Consider the following 12257-nt stretch of genomic DNA (forward strand, 5'->3'; position numbering starts at 1 on the left):
GGGCTGCCTGAGGCAGGACAACCCATATGTGATGACTGCAGATGCATCCTTGAAGGACATCGAAGGGTTTTCCCGCATTGAGGTTGTCGGTGTGAAGCCACCAAGATCCTGTCTGCACCTGTCTGTGAGAAGAATAGGGTGAGAAAGTGGAAGACGTTGAAGAGACCACTGGGCAAAGAGTAGCCACTGAAGGAGCCTCATATGTAACCTTGCCAGGGGAACTAACATAATCATAGCAGCTATCGTCCCCAACAATTGGAAAACCAATCTTGCCTTTACTCTTCTCAGAGGGAGCAAGGTGTAAATCTGTCGTTGTAAGACTCTGATTCTTTCCTATTGTAGAAATGCCCACATGAGCACGGTGTCTAATTCGGCACCTATAAAGGTGATACACTGCGAGGGCAACAAGGCAGATTTTTCCCAGTTCAAGGTGATGACCAACTGTTGACACAGGTTGATAGTAGCGTCTCTGGTCTGAAGCAGCAGATGCCTGGTGGTGGCAGTAAGGAGCCAGTCTTCCAGGTATGGAAACAATTGGAATCCATGACGTCTCAAGTGAGCAGTCACCACTGCCATGCATTTGGTAAACACCCTGGGGGGGCTGTGGTGAGACCAAAGGGCAGGGCTCGAAACTGAAAGTGACTGGCTCCCAGCCAGAAGCGCAAGTGACTTCTGGATGCCCTGTCCATCTTTATGTGGTAGTAAGCATCCTTGAGGTCGATGGAGCACATCCACACTTCTTTTCCCAACAATGGGAGAATAGATTGCAACGTGACCATTTGGAACTTGGACTTTTGCACATGGGTGTTCAATCGGCTGAGATCCAAAATGGGTCTCAGGTCCCCTCCCTGTCCTTTTCGGCACCAAAAAGAATCAGGAGTAAGTCCCTAATCCGATCTGGTCTGAGGGGACATGTTGGATGGCTCCTGTTTCTAGCAGCTTTGAAACCTCTGAAGCTGCGGAATCCCTTTGACTGGCTGGAACATCCGGGATTTTCTTGATTTGAGGGGGAGTTGATGAGAAGGGAATGATATATCCTCTGGAAATTATTCGTAGAACCCACTGGTCCTGGGTGATATCTTGCCAGGCCTCCAGGTATAGTGAGATGTGACCCCCGACTGGCGCTGGAAGCACACAGTCGGGCCTCCCATCAGGAGCGGCGGTAGGGAGAACCACAAAAGGAATCGGCAGTCTCCCGAGTTATGAGGGCCTCCTCTAACCCTAGGGCGGTGTCTACCTGAATAACCACCCCCCCCCCGCCTCTGGAGGTGGACTCACCTTGTGCATCGGGAAAAAGTAGTTTTGTATCTACCATAAATGTAGATGTCCGATAGGTATGCATCTGCAGTCCTTACATATGGGTTGTCCTGCCTCAGGCAGCCCTTGATTGGCGGATTCCAAAGTCTGGGTCCAGCGTCGGCTGATGTCGCCTCTCCCACGTCAGAGCCTGGGGTATAAAAGCCAGCCACGCCATCTTCCTCAGTTTTTCTTGCCCCAGATGCCAGGTGCCCTCTAAGGAAGGCTAAATTTGGAGAGATGCAAAAATTCCAAACATGCACAGTAATATAAAACAAATACACCATAATAGATAACCCCAGCTAGCTAGAATGAGGGATAAGTACCCAAGACGTACCACAGAGGGGTAGGAGGGAGGGAAAACCTGACTGCAGATGCATACCTATCGGACATCTACATTTATGGTAGGTACAAAACCGTACTATGTCCTTCAAGGATGCATCTGCAGTCCTTACATATGGGTAGAATACCATAGCCAAGCTGGGGGTGGTAGGACCTAAGAAAAGGATGGTGTAGCTAAAATGCCCTGCAGGACTGCCGTAGCAAAGCCCGCTCTGGATCTGGAATATAAAGGTAAGTTGTAATGCTTGGAAAATGTATGCACGGAGCTCCATGTAGCAGCTTCTAAAATGTCCTTCGTAGCCACCCCTCTTAAGAAGGCTGTGGAGGTGGCTGTGGCTTTGGTGGAATGAGGTCTAATGTTAGCTGGCACAGTTTTGCCATGAAAGGAGTAATAGAATTGAAGGCAATTCCCTATCCATTTTGAAACTGTCTGTTTGGAAATTGCTTTTCCTTGTGCACCAGCAGCATATGCTACAAAGAGCTGGTCAGTTTTTCTGTAAGTCTTAGTTCTGTCCAAGTAGTAGCGCAACTGTCTGTGAATGTCCAGGGTATGCAGAAGTTTCTCTCCTTTGTTTTGTGGATTTGGAAAGAAGGTAGGCAGGTGAATAGCTTGGTTCAGTGAGACCCTGGATACCACCTTTGGCATGAATGAAGGGTTGGTTCTCAATGAGACTCTGTCCTGATGAAAAATAAGAAATGGTTGTACTGCCATGAGGGCCTGTAACTCAGATACTCTTCTTGCTGAGGCTATGGCCAGAAGGAAGGCAGTCTTCCAAGACAGGAACTGTAGTTCTGAAGATGCTGCTGGTTCAAAGGGAGGTAGAGTTAATGTTTCCAACATGAAGTTAAGGTCCCATGTAGGCACTGGCGGTTTCCTTGGAGGGTTGATGTTTTTAATTCCTCTTAGAAACTGCCTTAGCAGAGGATGTGAAAATACAGGTGGATCCGTGTTGTACTCTGCTGAAATTGCTGAAGCATGTATTTTTATGGAAGAGTAAGAAAGGCCATTATGAAGCATTTCTGCCAAGTATTCCAGGATATGTGCAATGCTCATCACTGTAGGATCTTGGCCCTTTGTGGTGCTCAAAGTGCGAAATCTTTTCCATTTTGCTGAGTATGCCTTTCTTGTGGAGGGCCGCCAAGCTTCCATGATGATATCCATTACTCTCTTGGATAGCTGATCCTGGCGAGGAGTCAAGGCATTTTCCAGACTGCCAGCTGCAAGGTTTTCAGGCTGGGGTGTAGAGTTTTGTAATTGTGCTGTGTTAGAAGAAGTGGCCATTGTGGTAGAGGCCACGGTTTCGTGCGTGACATGCTCCTTAACAGTGGGTACCAGTGCTGTCTTGGCCAGTCCGGAGCTATCAGAATCACCTTTGGCTGTTCTGATCTTCAGTAAGACCTTGGTCATTAATGGAAGAGGTGGGAATGCATACACTGTTAGAGCATTCCAGCTGAAAGAGAGGGCCGTCCACTTTCCATGCTTGTGGGTGGTATGTCCTTGCGCAGAATTTCTTCAGTTGATGGTTGTGGGGGGGGGGGCAAAAAGATCTATGTCCGGCCTCCCCCATGATTGTGTTATCTGAAGGAAGGTGTCTGGGTGCAGCATCCATTCGTGTGGCTCTATGATATTTCTGCTTAGGCTGTCCACCAGTACATTGTCTTTTCCTGGCACAAACTGGGATTGCAGCTCTATATTGAGCTTTACGGAGAGTTCCCAAAGATTCATTGCCAGCCTGCAAAGAGGGTAATAATGGGTACCTCCTTGCTTGTTTATGTACCACATAACTATGGTATTGTCTGTCCTTATTAGCAGGTGGCCTTGATGCAGGAAGTGTTTGAAGGCCTCGATTGAATGTATCGCTGCCAGCATTTCCTTTTGGTTTATGTGCAGGCGCAATTCTTTTTGTGACCATAGTCCTTGAATGCATCTGCCCTCCATGTGTGCTCCCCATCCATGGTCTGAGGCGTCCGTTGTAATGGTTTGGCTGATATTTGGTTTGCTGAAGGGCAGACCCATGTATGACTGGCTTGCTTGAGCCCACCACAGAAATTCCTTTTGAAGGCATGGAATGAGTGGGATTAAAGTTTCTAGGCTGTGACTGTGTTGAGACCATAGACTCCTTAGGTACCATTGTAGTTTTCTCATATGCAGCCTTGCTTGTGGAATCAGGAGAATGCAAGATGCCATGAAACCCAGGGCCTGCAGGATTTTCCTTGCAGACAGCTGGGTTTGTCTTGTCAGATTTCTGAAATAGTCCGGTAGTTGCTCTTGTTTTTCTTCTGTGAGAAAAGCCATTTCGGTGGTTGTATCTAGTTTTGCACCCAGAAAAGTTATTCTTTGGGATGGAACAAGTCTTGATTTGTGAATGTTGACTGTGTATCCCAAGGCCTGAAGTAGGCGGATGGCATAATTCAAGTGTTTTACCAAAGTTTGTTGGCTGTCCGCTTGTATAAGGCAGTCGTCCAGGTATGGGTATATTTGAATCCCCTGAAGTCTGCAGTGTGCAATTACTGATGCCAGGCATTTCGTGAATACTCTGGGCGCAGTAGATAAGCCAAAGGGCAATGCTGAGAATTGATAATGCTCTGAACCTGCAAGAAATCTGAGGTGTCTTCTGCAACTTTGTCTGATAGGGACATGCAGGTATGCCTCCTTGAGGTCTAGAGTTACCAGCCAGGACCCCTTGCCCAGCATGGGAGGGAGTTGCTGTAGGGTCACCATTTTGAATTTTGGCACAATGAGATAAGTATTCAGTGCGGACAAGTCTAGAATAGGCCTCCATTGTTTTTCTTTTCTTGGGACAACGAATAGTCTGGAATAAAATCCTTGGCCTTGTTCTGTGAGAGGAACCTTTTCTATAGCTTTCATTTGCAGTAGGTTGGAAATTTGCTTGAGAGCCTCTGCCCTTTGATTCGGTGGCAGGTTTGGCATGCCTTTTCTGTTTGGTAATGTATGAAAATGGAATCTGTATCCTTTGTCTATTATTTGCAGTGTCCATTTGTCCCTTGTAATACTGTGTCAATTTTTTGAGAATAAAGATAGCTTTCCACCCAAAGGTGCTTCCAACTGAGCCCTGGTCGGCGGGGTCAAGTTCAAGTCATTGAGTTTGTCCTTGTGCAGCAGTTGTAGGTCCTGCACTACCTCTCTGGTTAGGAGGCTGCCATTGACGTCCTCTGTAGGAGCCTCTAGCTTGCCCTCTACCTCTGGCACGCCTGTTTTTGCCTCTCTGAAATCTGTCTGTGTCTGGAAAGGACCAATTCTTAGAAGGCTAATTTCTGCTGAATCTTGGTGGTTGGACCTGGAGAAAATCTTTGACTGTTTGTACAGATTTAGCCTTTTCCTCAAATTCCGTGGAGCCAAATAACTTTTGCTTTTCCAGTGGAGCATCCAGAAGCTTCGCTTTAACATGATCTGGCAGAGTTTGTTCCTTCAGCCAAGCATGCCTACGTATGACTGCACCTGTCATTGCTGACCTACATGAAGCTTCCAATGCATCATAACCACACTACAAGAAATGGTTGCTAACCTGTTGGGAGTTATGTACCAGATCCTGAAGTGCCTTGCGATCTAGGGGTTCAAGCGAAGATAGTTTTTTATGCAATTCATCTAACAAATGCTCTTGGTACTGTATCACATGGAATTGACAATTTAATGCCCTCATAGAATGAGTGGAAGAAGTATACACTTTTTTACCCCATCTCTCTAAAGCCCTGGACTCCCTTTCAGAAGGAAGTGGATTTTTAGCAGTGGTGGTTGCAACCCCTTTAGGGCCCTGGGAAATTGTTTCTGGGTCCGCAGAGTGGCCCTTGTAAAGGAAATGATGCGAGTCCAGGACCCTGTAGTACCTATCGGGTTTGACAGGAGCCGGAGGAAGGGAGTCAGGGGAAATGCTAGACTCAATCATCAATGACATTCAAAACAGGAGGAATAGCCAAAGGTCTATGCTGAGGTAAATGCAAAATAGTCCTTAATCTCTTCCTAGAGTCAGAGAATTCCTGGCCCTGCCATTTAAAATGCTCTCTCATGGAGTATAGGGTCTCCCCAAAGGACAACTCTTCAGGAGGGGAGGCAGAGGGGATAGATTCCTCTGCATCAGAATCCTCGTAGGCCGGAAAGGCCTCCTCCTGGTAGTCTGATAGGGCAGAGTCATCTGAGGCCTCATCAGAAGACTGGGGATCTGTGTGCTCAACTCTGGGCCTTTTGCCTAGAGGAGGTTGAGAGCCCCTGTCCTGATGTGGCTGAGTGCCCCTAATTAAGGAAATGAGGTCCTCAGCTAAACTTAAAATCTGTGAATCGGTAGAGGATCCCTGAGGAATAGCCTAGGGAGGGAGAGATTTTGGCTGTTTAGCAGCTTTAGCAAGTGTGAATGCCTTTATGGACATGGATGCAGGAGGCCTGGCTGCCCCACATGCTGGAGTAGTTTTATCTAGAGAAATGGTGTCGGATGTTTCCAGAGCACCGGTTTCAGAGGGGTATTCCATGACCGACTCAGAGGAGGCCTCCGGGGCCGAGGTTGTCGGTTGTGCGGTATCGACGGTCGGAAGCACCAAGGATTCGGTTTCAGCCGAGACCGAGACACTCGCGGTAGGCCTAGGGGTGGTTTCGGCCGAAACCATGGTCCGCGTGTGTCGGTCCTTGTCCTTCCGTTTTTTGGGTAAATGAGTAGTCAGAAGCTCCGACGGCATATTGTAGCAGTAACTAGCCCCAAAAAATTCCTCTGCAAACTCCGCCCGACGCCTAAGAGTGCGTCGATTGAAGGAAGCACAGGCTGCACAGGCCGAGACGTTGTGGTCTGGGCCTAGGCAGGGGAGGCAATAAGAATGGAAATCCTTATGAGGTATTTGTTTCCAACAAGTTAAACAATTATTAACTTTAACCATTTGATCTGACATTGGCTGAGGCAAGAAAGAGTCCCCAACGGGGTACTTAGCATTTTGAAGTCTTCGGTAGCTGAAATTACAGGAGCTGGCCGACCGGCACTTGCGAACTGCTTCTGCTTCGGGCACCGCGTGGCAAGAAAGACTGAGGAAGATGACCCAGACTTTGGAATCCGGCTGACCGAAGGGCTGCCTGAGGCAGGACAACCCATATGTAAGGACTGCAGATGCATCCTTGAAGGACATCACCTTTGTGATTTCTTAAACCGCATCTTCCCACCCCCTCTGGGCCTTGGGATAAGGCCTAGAGGGAAGGGAAAAATGGACTCCTACGGCAGACAGAGTTTTTCCCTCTTGCTCGCACCTAGTGAGATTGTCTTTCACCTTGGTTCCAAACAAAGAGGAACCATCAAAAGGGACATCGGTGAATGTAGACTTGAAGGCCTCCTTGAAATGACAAAGGTGCATCCAGTCATGTCTCCTAAGAGCGACTCCTGAACTTGCTGCCTTAATCGCTCCCTCGGCTGCGTGAGAGATCAGCCTCATGGAGGAGTTTGCAATAGAATTGAGGGTAGACATCTGAGCGTTGACTTTTTGAGCCACCGCCTTAGAAACGTTACCCTTTAGAGTATCTCCAAGCTCCTTTAGGAGATCTCTCTGGAGCTGTGTAAAGTGTAATAAGTAATTCAGCGACCGCAAAGTAAAGGCCGCTGAAGAAAACGTACACTTCCCGTACTAGTCCATAGTCCTAGACTCCTTGTTAGGGGGATGGACGGTGGAAGAAGTCTCAGCCAATTCCTTCTTGGTGGCTGCTGCCACCACCATGGCATCCACACGGACTCCCTTGGATAGAAATTCCTTATCAGAAGGGGCAGACAAAAATTTATTGTGTCTCCTGGGGACTGGTTCCACAGAGTCAGGGGTTTCCCACACCCTTCGACAAACCAGATCCAGAAGCTCGTCGAAGGGTGGAGACACCCAAGAGGTGGAGGGCTGAGCACTAAAGGTCTTCAGGAACAATGACTCCTCTTTGGAGGGGGCTTTGGATGGCCAGTCACCTCTTTGCTTCAAAATTTCCAGGATGTCAGAGAAACAAACATCCTCAGAGGATGACTTAGGGGACCTCTCCGATTCCTCGAGGTCGGTGTCTGATATGAGAAACTCATCTTGGGAATCTGTTTGCTTCCTTTTGCACGTTCTCTTTCTGGGTGGCTCCCAAGGCAAAAACTCTGAGGGGCCCTCAGAAATATGGGGACCACTCGTGGGGGTACCCTGAGGCCTTGGGGCTCCACTGTCAAAAGATAGAGGGCGATCAGAGACCTGCACCGGTGTTGTAGGGGACAGAGTGACCGAACCGTATGATGCCGCTGACGACCTGGCAGGCGCGCTCCGAATGGCCTCGAAAGCTGGTCCTCGCAGGTCCGAAGATCGACCAGCCATGGAAGACCTCGGATCAGAAGGGACCAGGTCTGAAGCCGAGACAGGAGTCAGGCTTCCCTGCGCCAAAGCACCGAGAGGGAGACTAGGAGCCGAGAGGTGTCCCGAAGCCTCTCCCTCGGGTCTGACTGAGGAATCCTGAGTCCTGAACCCTGTGGATGGCGCAGACGGGGTCGGAGCTGACGTCGCAACTGATAAGCTAGGAGGGGCTGTCAAAACCGACCTAGGGACATCAAATGGAGCCGAGCACTCCGGCTCAGAAAGCTGAGATGCGTTCGGAGGAGGAAGTATCGATATAGATACAGAGACCAGCTCCGGAGCCGAAAACAATTTTGCCAGTACCGGTGACTGAAGATGTCTCTGCACCACTCTATCGATGTCCACATCTGATAAGGTCCTGGAGGATAGGGAAGAGATCGAGACCTCTTCTCTGAAGGAGACCTGGAGGAGGCGATACCGGCCTAATGCTAGGTGACCGGCTCCGAACAGGCTCCGAGAAAATAGGAGCCGAAGCAGGTTACATAGACATTGACACTTCCTGCGGCCCCAAGGACAATGGAGCCGAGGATGTCATTGAAGATTTAGCTGTTTTCTCCGGAAGCTCCAAGGATACTGATGGAGCCGGGGATCGCGTTTTAGCCGTGGAAGATTTAGCTTTTGATGAAGAATACTTAAAGCTGGAAGCACTCTCCAAACCCTCCTCGAAGGAGGGTTTCAGAAGTCCCTTCAAAATCAATTTGTTTTTCCTTTCCTGAAGAACACCCAGGCTAAAAGCATGACAAAAACTACATGATTCCTGGAGGTGAATCGCTCCCAGACAGTACACGCAGAGTGTCCATCAGTGATAGACATCTTATAACTACACTTCGTGCACTTCTTAAAGCCCGAGGGCTTATGCTCCTTAGTATCTTTAGACATAGTCACTACAAAACCGAGTAACTAACCCAACAACCAGACCAATGGTCAATCAGCCACAAGCGCGGGAACAGAACAAACAGACAGTACATCACAAAGACCTCTCGGTCCTAGAACACAAGTACAAGAGGGAGGACTAATTCCTCTAATTTAAACGGTTTTAGCCCCAGGGGAAAAAAGTTAGCACACAAGGTAAGCAAGGGGACATACTTCGTCCTCTAACTGAAACGGGCCTAGCCCATTGGAAACAGCTAGTGAGATACCACAAGAACACACTAAAAGAGAAAAACAACTTTTACACAAACACAGATCAAGATACACACACAAATAGCTATGAAAATAGCTTTTTTTTGTAAAAAACTTCTCTGCTATAAAGAAGAAAAGAGTACTTAGCCACAGCCAAGAGCGAGACCTCGTCCGAGCTACACGAGCGGCAAATGAGATCTGGGGATAGAGAGCAGTGCAACATGGGAAACCATCTTAGCCCAGCCAATTGAAAGACTTCGAGCTAAAGTATGGCCGAGTCGGAGCCACTGGTAAGAATGTAGGCGAGATTGGACTACATAACATCAGATGTTTCCTTTCATAATTCTGTTATTCTGATTGTGTACATTTGTGCATTTTCACATCAGCAGAACTGCTGACAGGACAATAGAAAAGTCTAAAAACAGACATTATGTGAACTTCCCACAGAAGGCCAAAAAAGATACCAAGAGGAAATAACAAAATCTATGTGCGTGACTAGCACTCTATATAACAATTGTAGTAGTTCAGTTATGAGAGAGAGGGACAGAGAGAGGTATTTTGTAGAAGTCATCATTCATAGCTGTAATGAAGGAAAACTTTGTAAATATATACTACAATCTGACAGAAAGAGTATGTGTCGTTTGTTATAAAATAAGTTATCTGTAACTGTGCTTATAGCTGCAAAATATATTTCTTTATCAGTGTGAAATTTAAAAGGCTTGGTGGTTTAAACAGACTACAGATGGAGTCATGCAAAGCTCTGTGCCTCTGATTCAGCAGTATACAGCACAGCAAGACTGTGTGTCTTAAGAAGACTTTGGATTCAGCACAGGATAGAAGAGCGCAAATTAAAATACATTTTTCATTAGTTGTACCTGAAGTATCTCTGATGCACTATGTTGGGCTACTAGTTTGGAGGTGTGCATATCCTTTATGAATATGGAAACACCACCGCTTTTAGTGCTTCAGTCCTGGTTTAGGGGTCAAAAGGTGTGATGAGAACTATAGCCAGGTAGTGCTGGGGTGCTCTCTGGAGCCTTGAACCAGGTCTCGGTCACTGTACAGATGTTGATGTCCTCCATTTGAAGGAGTGCTTCGAGTGAATGCATTTTGAAATTTAGACTTCTGGCATTGAGTAGCATAACCCTTGTTTGCTTGTAGCTGTTATGGTGGTAATTTTGTCTTCGGGACATTACCTAAAAAAGGCACTATAGAGGTGACAAGAGCCTTGGCCAGTATCCAGAATCCCAGGGGTGACAGGTGCAGGTCATCTCTGGCGAAGTATCAAGGTCTGTTGATCATATCATCCCAGGCAGACAGATACTGGATCCCCTTAGAATAACACCAAAAACCTAGCCAATTGTTGAAGTCAATCACTTTCTGCTTGTACTGTGGTATCATTCTGGGTGACGGTAGGATGCTACTCAGAGCCAGGGTCTTACCTACCTGGGCTATGTGATCTGAGAGCTCCTCTATGTCTCTTTTCATGTAGTCCAGGGGGGTACGTCTCAGGTCGTTCACACCAACATGGACAATGACAGAGTCATGTTTGTACCTGTTGTGGAGTGACCTGAGTGCTTTATATACGCTGCTCATGGAGATATCCTACATTTTATTTTTATCCAGATAAATGCACACACTTGTTCCTTACAACCAGCCTATCATTTTTCCAAACATGTTCAGAGTTTCACAAGGATCACTCTGGTAATACCTCTGACTTACTAAGTTATTAGAGGGATTTATAGTATTTTCTACTACTAGACAATACATATCTAATTAAGCAATAATGCACAATTGTGCACGAGTATATCAGGATTTACCCATGGTTGATGTGGTTCGCCCTTATGACTGAATAAAGTCAACTGTGGGTAAATCCCGATATACCCACAAATAGTTCTGGATTATTGCTATTACACAGTAACATTATTTAAGAAAGAAATTACTTACTTTTCTTAAATGCAATTGTATAAGGGCAATTCTGCCTTTTTCCAGGTTGTCTTCACTGTACTGATATTCTGCACATGCGTACGTTACCACAGTTGCACAGTATAACAGTGCAGGAGAAGTGACAGAGAAGGCAATCTCCATTACTGTTTTTTTTTTTAAAGTTTTAAAAAACAGACTCAGCGACAGTGCAAAAATAAAAGGAAGATCAAGTATGTTTCTGCTTTACTTTTATAATATGTACCTGATTTTCTTCATATTTTGGTGTGTTTTTAGCACGTGTCAAAAGAAAAGTCCAGCCGCTCAAAGATACTTCAGTGGCCAGCATTTTTCTTTTGGTATATGCTCAATTTACAGCAGGCATGCTGGTTAAGCTGTCCAGTCAGGATCATTTTTGAATGGCAATGACCTATTATTGTATAATTTGAATTATTATATGACAAAATCCAATTAACAGACTGGAGAGCAAAAATTACTGTGCAAACATATTTATTTAGCAGTACTGTCAGCCAGACCAAACTGTAGAAATAGTGACTAATACCGTGAACTGTAAGAAACGAGACTTATTCGTGTATCAAAATTATACATTTACTCACCTGAGTGAATCGTATACCATAGTTGATTTCGGCTGATACTGACTTCCTTTCCTTTTCTGTTTGAACAGGCCTGTCATCTAGACCCCGACAGAAGCGGTACCACTTTTGCCCTATCTTAGGTCCAAACTCTTTTTGAAGCTTTGCCAGTGAAATGTGCTGCAGATCCCCACAGGTCTTAACACTTAAAGCTGCTAGTTTACACTCCATTGACTTACCAACACCTAAACATAGGGAAAAAATGACTAAGAATTGTGCAAGTCAATAAGTACAGTTAATTCTTAGCACTGCTATAAAAAAAATAAATAAATAAAATATGCCAGTAGATTTACTGAGTAATGATGCATAAGTGCTGAAGAGTTTCACCTGTGAGAAAGAAAGGCTTAGCAGTGAAAGTTAACTTAAACTTTGCTAAGTAATCACACAGTAAAATCTGAAGCTACTTGCACTGTAAAGATATAACATTAACTGGTTTATTTAAAAAAAAATGAATGTATTTTACATCTGTTCAACTGACAGCATACAATTTCTGTGTCTATAATGTTATTCAGTAGTGTTACTGAAGTATTAAAGTATTACTGCTGTTTATTCACAACATTAGCCAAA

At 45.9% G+C, this 12257-nt stretch overlaps 1 protein-coding gene across 1 annotated transcript in view; it reads right to left on the reverse strand.

The window, feature by feature from the left end:
- REV1 (REV1 DNA directed polymerase) overlaps positions 1-12257 on the reverse strand; it is a 4137464-nt gene that overhangs the window by 1620118 nt on the left and 2505089 nt on the right. The window contains exon 13 of the mRNA XM_044071967.1: positions 11655-11875. Coding sequence (XP_043927902.1) covers positions 11655-11875 — 221 coding nt within the window. The remainder of the gene's footprint in view (positions 1-11654; positions 11876-12257) is intronic.

The sequence above is a fragment of the Protopterus annectens genome, chromosome 5.part0, assembly GCF_019279795.1.
Source record: "Protopterus annectens isolate FY-2018-M chromosome 5.part0, PAN1.0, whole genome shotgun sequence".
Lineage (NCBI taxonomy): Eukaryota > Metazoa > Chordata > Ceratodontiformes > Protopteridae > Protopterus > Protopterus annectens.